The following is an 11,813-nucleotide window of genomic DNA, read 5'->3' on the forward strand; positions in this document are numbered from 1 at the left end:
GGAGCCTCGTCCGGCAGAGAATCTTCTGGCACAACGAAACCTATCACCTCTCTGTCCCTTCACTGCCTCCCCTAAGAAATGAGAAAGGGGCGCATGATACAAAGGCCAAATGAGACCCTGCATGTTTGTCCATGGCCCCTAGCAGATCGAGGCTATGTGGTCGGTGCTAGGAATTTTTTTCAAAACATATCTGTTGGTTGAACGTTTCCCAGGCTACCAGCCACCAGAGGTAGAGCTGTGAACAAGATGGACAGGGCCCCTGCCCTCACAAAGGTTATACTAATTTGAGAGGAGAGACTGATTAAAAAAAAAAAAATCACGGTGCAAGTAATTACTCTTGTGATGAGGATCATGATGATGCTACCAGAGTGGTTCAGAGTAGGAGTACGTTAGGGGGCCGGGAAGAAAGACTTCCTGGACGAGGTGACATTTCCGCGAAGATCAGGAGGAATTAGTCAGCAAGGAGGTGGGGACACTGCATTCCAAGTACGGTACAGCAAGGGGGGTGGTGTGGAAGCAACAGGGAGTCTGGTATGTTCCAGGCAAGGAGAGGAGGTCAGTGGAAACTGGGGTGGGAAGGCACAAAAGAGGTGGGAATGGGGGATGCGGGAAAGATGGGCGGGGCGCCAATGAATCCGAGCCTCTGGGCTGTGGTGAGTTCATACTGGATCCTAGGATGACTCCCAAGTGCCAATGTTACTCTGACTCCCGTAGCTGATCAACTTACCTGTCAGTACCTGAGGCGGCGCCAAGATCAAGGGGCTTGACTCAGAGCCAACTTGTAGAAGTTTCTGGAGTACAAAAGCTGCCAGAGCCCCTGGAAGATGTTTAGGCCCAAACTCTTATTTGGCAGGTGGGAACACGGGAGGCCCAGAGGCCCAAGAAAGACTTGTTCAGGGTCCCCTGACAAGCAGAGCTGTCAGATCTGGAACTAGAACCCAGTCTGAGAGGCCACCCAGGGCTTCAGGCCTCGGCAGAAGTTGGAAGGTGGGGTGGTTTTTGTTTTGGTTTTGGTTTTTTTGGAGATGCCATTGTCTCTCCCTCTCAGGGTAACCGGCAGGGTTTCCAGTTCTTTCTTGCCTTCTTGCACTTCCCCTAGTGTTCTTCTTTTCAAAAAGGCACATTTTCCATAACCTCAGCTCCTCGTTTGCTTATCCTCCACCCTTCTATTGTGAGCGGGGTAGCCAGGGGCAGGGCCTGGATCCCAGGCTGGGCCCAAAGGAGCTACTCCCGTGCCAGCGACTGATGTATCTCCCAGGCTTACACCCTGGCTTCTGCCCTCGCCACTCCCCCCAGTCATGTTCCATGAGCAAAGCTCTCCCTGATGACATGGTCACACCACTTCCCTGCTTTTAGCCGCCGTCTAATACCATCTCTCCATTGCCGAGATGAGAACAGTGAGGCCCACCCAGGGTCTGGCCCGACCCATCTGTGCCCTATGTTCTGGCCTTGTGACTCTGCCTTTCCCTACCCCCTGCCCTGCCCTACCATCTCCCAGTATCATTAGCTGGCTCCCTTCTCTCTCTGTTGATGGAAGCACAGACCTACCAAGGGTCGAAGGGAAACCCTGTGGAGAGAGGGTGGCCCAGGGCTGCCTGAGCAGAGGTTGCAGGGGGAAGGATGAGGGGGAGCCTGTTCTCTGCCTCTCTGGCTTAGCCGGTGTCACTTACCAGCTAGCCCTCTACTCACTCCTGCAGCTCGGGGCCAGGGGTTCAGCCATGGATAAAGTAAGCTGCTCTATGTCTCCACCAGGAAATGTCCCACTGGGTAGGCCTCCCTTCTAGTCAGGAACTGAGGCCACCGCACTCTTCCTGCCTCAGGCCTGGAAGTAGCCAGCTTTGGAGTTGATGCTCCTGGTCTCAAATTCCAAGCCCTGCCACCTCTAGCTGAGTAGCCGTGGACAAATCCCTTACAATCTCGGAGCCTCGGCTTCCCCAGTGGAACGTAAGCATTGCTACCTTACCAGCTAGCTACAAAGATTCAGTGAGCGAGTGTATGTAAAGGCCCTGGCGGATGATAGGGGCTTGACAAGTGTCAGTCTCCTCCCCACGCTCTGGGCTTGCCCCGCTGGCCCCACTCCCAGCAATCTCTACCTGATTTCTGCCAGAGATCCTTGGGGAGAGGCTGGGCCCAGATCTTGGCAAGAGCTTCTCGGCTCTGGGGAGAGGAGAAGGGAGCTGTGTCCCACAGTAGACAGTCCTAATCCCTGAAACTCAGCGGGAGGCACGCAATGTGAAGTTAAGCCAGGGGAAAGGATGAAGGGCAGGAGAGACTGGAGGGTTGGAGGAGGAGGCAGGTGGCTTTGGAGCCTGTGGGAAGTCAGGACAGCAGGGAGAGGGCCAGACAGCATGGGGGCCCACCGTGCTGGTCCAGGCAGTGCCAGACGGTTAGGAGAGACAAAGGAGGAGGCCTCTGGGCTGCAGGCTGCTTGAACCTCTCTGGATGACAGCTACTCTTAGGTTCTCCTGGGGCCCAGCATCTCTGTCTCATTGGGACCCATCCAGGCTCTAGCAGGAGACTCAGCCCAGCCCCATTCAGCTTCAGACATCCGGCCCCCCACCCCACGTCCCTGCTCTGACCCCACTACTTTGAGCCAGGCTCAGAGTTCGTTGCCCTCATTGTCTGTCTCCACAGCCAAACCCCTGATGCCCATTCTGATCAGGGTTTCATTTGGATCCATTATTACCTACCACCCAGACATCCCCAAACATCTCTGACTTAGACTTTACAATCATTCTTCACAAGGCATTCCCCTCTGTCTCCAAAGTCATCAGCATTCATTGTTACAAAGAGGACTTAACTTTAAGGCTCAGGATGCATGTGGCTGAAATGTATCCACTGGCTTCCCTGCCCCCTCCTGCAACCAGGAGCATGGCCAAAAAGATGCCAAGCAGGGGTCCAGTGAAGTCTGGGGCCAGGAGTGGCCCTCCGTCTCCAACTCTGGTGATGACTGAGTCCGTGGCCTGGATCAGAGCTGACTGTGTAGCTGGGATTAAGGCTGAGTTTGTGACCAGGTTCAAGACTCAGTCTGACCAGGTTCATAAGTTTCTTTCAGTCGCAAGCAACAGAGTTCAACTCTGGCTAACTTGGGCAGAAGATAAGACCGTATTTCAAAGATCCTGGGCTGGTTTTCAGAATTGATTGATTCGAACATGACTCAGCTCCAATCTTCCCAGTGTCTGTGTGTCTCCTTTTGAGTTTCAAATCCCTGGGAGAGGAGTCTAGTTGGCCCAGCATGGGTCAGCAGTCGGTGCTCCAGGATCAGTCAGGCTAGCCATGCTGCAGGGCCACACATTGCCCATGGAAATGGGAAGGGTCCCAGTCTCGGGGGAAAAAGCAATCTGGCATCATCTACTACAATTAAAAGGCTATACATCATTCGACCCGGCAATCCTACTTCCAGGACGTTATTCTATGGAAATGAAAACCCTGGCACCTAAGCACCTATAAATACAAAGACATGTAGCACAGCATTGCTCACCGTGTTAAAAACAACAACAACAACCCAGAGAATCATAATCATCTATCGGTAGGCTGATGGCTGAATAGATTATGGCAAATCCACAACATGAATACTAGGCAGCCACTGAAGATGAGTAATTCAAGCCCTACCAGTTGATTTCGGGGGGTATTATTTAGTAAGAACAGCAAGAAGTGCAAAAATCTATAGCTGATCCCATTTTAATAAAAAAGGACAGGCAAAAACCCATGCACACAACACACATATACACATACGCACGTACGTATACGTCTATCTGTATATGATTATTCACGTATAAAGAAAAACATAAAGTAATGAATACTAGGTTACTGAAGTAGGTTATGGGGAGCAGTGGCACAGATAGAAGAGGGAGACAAGTACACAGAAGAAAAGGCTGTAATTTTTTTAAATGCACATAGGATTTCGTTTGAGTATATCTAACATTCTATAGGCATTTGTATGTGTGTATATATGCGTATATTTCATATATCATATATATATATGAAATTAGCAGCACATATCTTACCCAGGTTTTCATTTGTGCTTTACTTTACTTAGAATTGTTTATCTATCTCTGTATTTTTGCCTGCCAGAAGATTTTGTTTTTATGTAATTGAGCCTTTTTCTTTTGTTTGCTCCTGTATGTTTTGTCAAACTTACAGAGGTCTTGTCTCCTTCAGGATTTTAAAAAACTTTCCCCCATGGTTTGTTTTAAGTACTTTTATAAATTCATATTGACACTTAAAGAAAACACCAATTAGGAGAAGATATTTGCAACTGTACAAATATAACCAACATCTGGTCTCTGGGATATAGAAAGAATTCCTAGAAATAAATAAATTGGTACAACCACTTTGGAAAATGGATTGGCAATATCTGCTGAAGTTGAGATGCTCCTATCCATGTCCTGGCCCAGTGAGCCCCACTTCCTGGAATTTCTGCCCTCGTGTAATCCCCTCCCCATGAGTGTGGGCTAGACCTACTAATTCGTTTTTAATAAGTAAAATCTGGTAAAAGTGTTAGGCTGTCACTCCTGAGATCTGCCTTGAAGAAACATTAAAAGAAATTCTTCAGAAAGAAAAAAAATGATATAGGTCAGCAACTTGGATCTACATTTAAAAACAATGGAGGATTTGAGAAAGAATAAATGGAAGTATAAATAAGATAAAAGTTCGCATTTTTCTTCTTAGCTGCTCTCACAAATAACAGTGTGTTCAAAAAAATAATAGCAGCAATGTAATGGATGATAATGGCTTATGGATAAGCGAAATGAATGAAAGCAATGTTATAAGGGACACGAGGGAGGAATTGGGAATACTCTGTTACAAGGTACCTACACTACCCAAGAAGTAGTGTTGTGTCACTTGAAAATGGGCTTGGATTAGTTGCAAATGTACGTTGCAAACTCAAGGGCAACCACTAAAAAATGTAAAAATAAGCAATAAAATTGAATTTATAAAAGAGAGGAGAATGGATTTAAAAAAAAAGAAAAGACCCAAGTATATGTTGTTTACAAGAAACCGATTTTAAATATAAAGACACAGAGAGATTAAAAGTAAATGGATAGAGGAAGGTATACACACTAACATTAATAAAAAGAAGGCTGAAGTAACTATGTTAATTCCAAACAAAGCAGATTCCAGAACAAGAAACATTATCAGGGATAAATCCGGGCATTACATAATGATAAAGGGTATCAGTTCAGATCTGAGAATCTGAAGAAAATAAATTTGCTCAATCTGTATGACATGTACATGCAAACGTGCATTTTATGCTCTACTTTTCTGTATATTTGAAATACTTTAAATTTTTTGATAAAAATGCATCCTTTCTTGAGTACAAATATATAGAGAGAGATTAGGTTTACTAATTGTGTTGCTCAGTCTGTCTATATCCTTATTTATTTTGTAGTCTGTTTGGTTCATTTATAACATAACAAGTGTGGTTAAGTCTCCCACTATAATTGAAAACTTGCTGATCTCTCTTCATATTTCTAACATATTAGCCTCATATACTTTGAAATCACACTGTTTGGCATAGAAAGTTTACTGACTGCATCTTTTCTGTAAATGACACAACCTGTTTTGTTCTCTTTAATGTTTTCCACTTTGAGTTCTTGATTTTTCTGATATTAACATTGTTACATGTCTCTTCCCTCCTTTCTTCCTTCTTTTCTTCTTTTTAAAATTCCTTCCTTCCCCTCCCTCCTTCCTCCCTTTCTTCCTTCCAGTATTTAACTGGCATATATTTTCCTTTTCTATATCTGCTTTAAGTGAAACTCATATAAACAGCATATAACCAGATTTCAAAAGAACAAAATACTTAAAATGAGAGTCTGCTTTTTTCTAGGTGTGAATCCACACTACATACTGATATATTTGGATTTATTCCTGCCCTTTTTAAAAATATCCTTTCTTGTTGCCGCCCACCCCACTTCTGCCCTTTTTGATAGATTGAATTTTTCTCTTTGTTCTACATATTATTTCTTTATACATACATTCCACATATTATTTCTTTACACATACATCCTATTTCTATTATGTGTTGACCCCTAATATTTCTTGTTCTTCTATTATGCATTTCCAAGAACAAAACTTTGCTATTGTCCCCATGTAAAGACATGGGGAGTCTTTACATTCGATGTAAATATTAAAGATACGTTGCAAAGTGCAATTTAAAAACAACAACAACAAAAAGAGTTCGGAGTTAGTAAAATTATACAAATCCAAAAAGTATAGCCATAGTATTTTTTTAAACTGCAGAGCGATTACCAGATCGTGAACAGGTATTGCGCTTCATGACTGATCATTTCTTTTGGCTAGAGAAGCTTGATTTTGTAATTAACAGCAACAAATTCTACTGTAAACAGTTCAATTGCTTCAATTACCAGGTTAAAAAAAATTACAACCCTAGATATATAGTTTCACATCGTCCATACTGCTGGTACAAACCATAACACATAACATAGGGTACGATATATTATTATAATTACTTTAGCATTGGAATTAATCAGAAAGAATGTGTAGATTTCATCTTTAAAAAAAACAGAACGGAAGGGAGTATGGCTAAATGTTTAACATTGTTAAAGCCGGCTGTTGGTTACATTTTTTGCTGTCCTTTTCAGTATCCTTGACGATTTCATCATTTAAAATGAAATAATGCTTTGGGGCCCACCCTGATTTGTCGAGAGCAGCTGCCGCCCCCGCCACATCAAGGGGGCGGGCCCCAGCGACGCCACAATCACTTCCTCCGCCGCAGTCGCCGCCCGCCCTGTTGCTGGCTGCCGGGGGAGGAGCTGGAGACCAGGAGCCGCGGCTCTGGCGCTCTGTTTGGCGGTCGGAGGTCCGAGAGCTCTGCGCCTCGCGAAAGCGTGCGGGTGTCAGGCCTGGGTGAGTGAAAGGCTGTTTCTTTTCTCGCTTCATCCAGACGGGGCGGTGGGACAGGTGGTCGGGCATGGGGGCGAGGATTCGGGGTCCTCTAGCGAACAGATTTTCAGGCTCGCCCCTCGGGAAGGGGTGGGGCGGACGCAAGACCTGATTGCAGAGGGAGGCCTGTGTCCCCCGACCTGTCTGGGGGCTCTGTCCTCCGTCCCCCAGCCCCTTCCGTGTGGCGCGGCCTCCACTCGAGTGGCTTTAACCGCTGTTTGGGAAGGGGAGTGGTGGTCGGGGCCCTCTCTTTCCTCCCTTCTTGGTCCCTTGGCAGAGCACTCCATGGCCTTTCTTCCCCCATTTTGCAGTTGTTTTGCTGAATGGTAAATTGTTAAGATTTTTAGGTAAATATATTATTGTTCCCAGGAAGATAATTGTTGTCGCAAAAAAACAAATTATTCCCAGGGAGAAACTAGACCCTCACACGCCTTTTCTTTCTTTCTTCTCCTTCCCTGGCCAGTGGTTTGGATTTGCCGTTTGAGCCGATAACATTACACACACACACACACACACGCACGCACGCACACACGCACACACACACACACGCCCCGGCCCTCATTATGACATTGCGGCCCCCTCCCCCTCCCCGTGTCTCGCGTGTGTGGGCAGGGACCTACACATACACGCATGCATGCATGGTGCGCGTGCGCACACGCACGCGGGCATACATACATACACACATGCAGCCCCCTCCCTGCACTCCCCCATACTCAAGATTCTGGCACATCCCCTTCCCCTTGCACACATGGACACACACACAGACACACCTTCTTGCACACTGTCACACCCTCCAGTGCCTTTCCTTCTCACTGCCTGCCACATACACACCTCCAGAAGCAGCCCCCTCCTTCTTGTGCCTCTGAATGCTCTGGTGAGTGCATACACACACACGCGTGCACACACACTCACACACGCCTTCTGGGGCTGCCTTAGCCTCTGCCTGCCACATACACACATAAGGACATCCTTTGATTGCTCGCCTCTCTTTCGTATGCCACATACATACATACGCACCCCCACACTCTCATTCACCCAACCCTCACAAATGCTCCCAGCCCTGCTCCCTGTCTGCTACATATGTGCACAGACAGCCCTCCTCTGCTGGTCCTTGCGGTGCGCACACTCACGCAAATCCTTCTCCAGGGACACCAAGCCCCCTCCCTGCTAGCCAGCTTCATGAATACACAAATTTCTCTGATTGCTGACCCCTGTTCCACCCACTGGCCACCCGCGCATCCCTCCCCTGTGCTGTCCCTCTCGTGGATGCCCTGGCTCACGCTGACATGTCTCCATTGTTGCCTCCCATTTTGCCGAACACGCGCGCGCAGACCATAGGCCACCCGTCCGGTGCCACCAGACCCTTCCTTGTCTGCCACGGACACAGTACACAGGCGTCCCTCCACAGAGTTGCAGCCGCTGCACATACAACCACACATGCACGTTCTCTTTCTGTCATGCTTACACACACCCCTCTCCTCTCGAAGCCACCCCCACCCGCGCCTGTCATTTTCCTACCCACATCCAGAATGGGTCTCATTCTGCCTGACACTAACGCCTCTTCCCGACACACCTGCCCCCTCCCCCTACAAACACAGGCATCTCTCCGCCGCAGCATGGCTGCCCCCCCTTCACCTGCTCCTCTCCTCCTGACAGACACGTAGGCACTCATGAACACGTGGGGATCTATATTTTCCATCCTATTCCAATTTGCATTTCTCCTGTCTGTCTGCAGGGCTCAGAAAAGACGCAGACACCCCATAAAATAACCGCAACAGTCTCTCCGCTTCCATGTTGGCAATAATTCCACAGTGCTTCACCCACCTTCCCCGGCGTCCAGTCACCCCCACCCCCACCTTCTGTCAGATTCTTCCCTAAGTCTGGCTTTCCTATCCGCCCAGTTTTGTAATCATTTTGCCAACATTAAAAATGTGTTCCAGGTCTACACCTGACAGTCACTGGAATGCTACTTCAGGCCTTAGAAGAAAGTGAAACTAATTGTAAAGGCCCCTTATTCTTTCTGTTACCTGCCTGCTGAAGTGGAAATAGATCTCCCTGCTCTTTTATTCTGAACTGATTTGACGTTCCCATCTCCAAAGCTTTGTGCAGGGAGCAGGAACCTTTCCACTCGAGCCCCAGCTGTATTGGAAACCCTCCTAAGTCAGAGCCATGGGTCAGGAATCTAGCAAGCCTGTATGGCCCAAGCCGGCAGGAGGGTATCAGTCTAATACAGGCAGGAGGTATGGAAGAAGGCATGCTTATGTCAGTTTCAGGCCATCCACGAGCCAGCAGGAAAGGATTTCCGGCCAGAGAAAGACGACGTCCGAAGTCCCAATGCACAGATCAGCCCCCAGTCAAACCACCAAGAGGAGCCGGTCACCATTTTCCATCCCTCGTCGTAGTTGGGAAGACAGTGAGAGCCCTGGAGCCGGCCTGAATGTTGATAATGAGGACTACTCCAGGTACCCATCAAGAGAGTACAGGGCCTCGGGTGGCAGAAGAGGAATGGCTTATGGACACGTTGACTCTTTCGGGGCAGATGATAGCGAGGAGGAGGGGGCTGGGCCTGTTGAGCGAGCGCCAGTGAGAGGGAAAACTGGCAAGTTTAAAGATGATAAGCCGTATGACCCAGAGAAAGGGGCCAGGTCTTTGGCTGGGGTGCCCCCGCAGTTCTCTAGCTTTAAGCGTGATGTGAGAGAGGAGCTTGACAAGTTAGACCCAGCCCCTGCGGCAAGATGCTCTGCTAGCAGAGCCGAGTTCCTGCAGCAAAATAGCATGGCCTCTCAGACATCTGCTGAAGGCAAGGTGGCTACCACTGGCGACAGCTTGGAGAGGCAGAGACGGGGGCAGAATTTACCTGCCCGTCCCAGCAGGGCTCCTGTGAGTATTTGTGGTGGTGGGGAAAACACCCCAAAGAGTGCAGAGGAGCCGGTGGTGAGGCCCAAAATCAGAAATCTGGCGAGCCCCAACTGCGTGAAACCAAAAATATTTTTTGATACTGATGATGATGATGATATGCCACATAGTACTTCCAGGTGGAGGGATACTGCCGGCACTGCGGAAGGTCGCTCGGATGGCCTAGCAAGAAGAGCCAGAGGCGAGAGTTCAAGTGGCTACTCTGAGCCGAAGTACCCTGAAGACAAGCGGGAGGCCAGGAAGGACCAAGTGAAGCCGGAGAAGGTGCCAAGACGCCGACGGACCATGGCCGACCCTGACTTCTGGACGTACAGCGACGACTACTACAAATACTATGATGAAGATTCGGACAGCGACAAAGAGTGGACCGCGGCTCTGCGTCGCAAGTACCGTGCTCGAGAGCAAAACCTGTCGTCCAGTGGGGAAAGCTGGGAGACTCTGCCGGGGAAAGAAGAGCACGAACCCGAGCAAGTGAGAGTGAGTGGCGGAGCGGGCGCCAGCCCCAGCGCGGGGGCCAGTGGGGGCGGCGGTGGCGGCGGTGGCGGCGGCGGCGGCGGCGGCGGCGGCGGCGGCGGCGGCAGTGAACTTGAAGAAATCCAAGGAGCATCTCTTCCGGAAGAGGAGCAGGCATCCCCAAGAGAAGGTGAAGTTCCTTGGCTCCAGTACAACGAAAATGAGAGTAGCAGCGAGGGGGATAATGAATCGGGCCAGGAGTTTCCGCAGCCCGGAGTATTCATGCTGGATGGAAACAACAACCTTGAAGACGACTCCAGTGTGAGCGAAGACCTCGAAGTGGATTGGAGCCTCTTTGACGGGTTCGCAGACGGCTTGGGGGTGGCTGAAGCCATCTCCTATGTGGATCCTCAGTTTCTCACCTACATGGCACTTGAAGAGCGCCTGGCCCAAGCGATGGAAACCGCCCTGGCGCACCTGGAGTCTCTCGCCGTGGATGTGGAGGTGGCCAACCCGCCGGCGAGCAAGGAGAGCATCGACACCCTCCCCGAGATCCTGGTCACCGAGGATCACAGCGCTGTGGGGCAGGAAATGTGTTGCCCCATCTGTTGTAGTGAATATGTGAAGGGGGAGGTGGCAACCGAGCTGCCTTGCCACCACTATTTCCACAAGCCGTGCGTGTCCATCTGGCTTCAGAAGTCAGGCACCTGCCCCGTGTGCCGCTGCATGTTCCCTCCCCCACTCTAAGTCCACCGCTCTTTACTCCTGGTCAGATGATTTTCCCCCTCTGAAACCCACAATACTGCAGGAGCCCTCTCAAAATTAACAAGTGAAATGAAACCAGTGATTCATCTACACCTGTTGATTCCTTGTGATTATTTCCAATGTGAAAACGGTTGTGTGCGATTGCATTAAAAATCACATTGTCTCTCTTAGAGGTTAGAAAAGGAAGACTAAAGTTTCTTAAGCGCTACTTGAGATTGCAGTAAAAACGTATGGTTTCTAACCTGAAAGTTGAAATAAGTTGCATTTGTTTTCTTCGGTAGACTATGTTGCTGTTAACCGTAACGTCAAGTTTATCTGTTAACTATGTCCGGAAGGCGTCATCATTTCTGTTGCATGTTATGGGTTAATGTTCCTGTAATTGCAGTGCCGTAAAAGCTTATTAAAGTTCTTCTTTTGGTTTTACATGGTATAGTGGAATTGTTTGGTTTTGTCTAAAATGGCGGTACTAAGTGACTTTATAATTGATCCCTTGCACCTGCATCTGAAATAGGGTTTTGTGGGTTGTTGTTTATTTTGTTTTGTTTTGTTTTGTTTTTTCCTGGTGTTCCCAACCATAGAAAAACTTGAGTGTCACTGGAAATGCTAACTCCCAACAACAGCAAAAAATTAACGGTGACGATTTCTAAAAGTAGGACTAAAGTGTATGATTGTCAAACTACTCTAGGGGCAAAGGTCACATAGAGAAGTACCCCGTCAGTCTGTGGGAAGGAAAGAGACAATGCAAAAACATGGTGAAAATAAAGAACAATGGT

The 11,813-nt window shown here is 48.4% G+C and overlaps 1 protein-coding gene across 4 annotated transcripts; it reads left to right on the forward strand.

Moving 5' to 3' along the window:
• The first annotated feature begins 6,724 nt into the window (after positions 1–6,724).
• On the forward strand, positions 6,725–11,465 carry PJA1 (praja ring finger ubiquitin ligase 1). Of its 4 annotated transcripts, XM_027609061.1 has the most exons (3): positions 6,725–6,870; positions 8,847–9,368; positions 9,933–11,465. In XM_027609061.1, exons 2-3 carry the CDS (start codon positions 9,076–9,078, stop codon positions 11,020–11,022), a joined length of 1,383 nt encoding a protein of 460 aa, XP_027464862.1. In that variant the 5' UTR covers positions 6,725–6,870; positions 8,847–9,075; the 3' UTR covers positions 11,023–11,465. The 4 variants fall into 4 exon arrangements, with proteins under 4 accessions (XP_027464862.1, XP_027464859.1, XP_027464860.1 ...); XM_027609058.1 differs by having other exon boundaries at positions 8,847–11,465; XM_027609059.1 differs by having other exon boundaries at positions 9,174–11,465.
• Positions 11,466–11,813: the final 348 nt, after the last annotated feature.

This window comes from Zalophus californianus, chromosome X (genome assembly GCF_009762305.2).
Source record: "Zalophus californianus isolate mZalCal1 chromosome X, mZalCal1.pri.v2, whole genome shotgun sequence".
Taxonomy (NCBI): Eukaryota; Metazoa; Chordata; class Mammalia; order Carnivora; family Otariidae; genus Zalophus; species Zalophus californianus.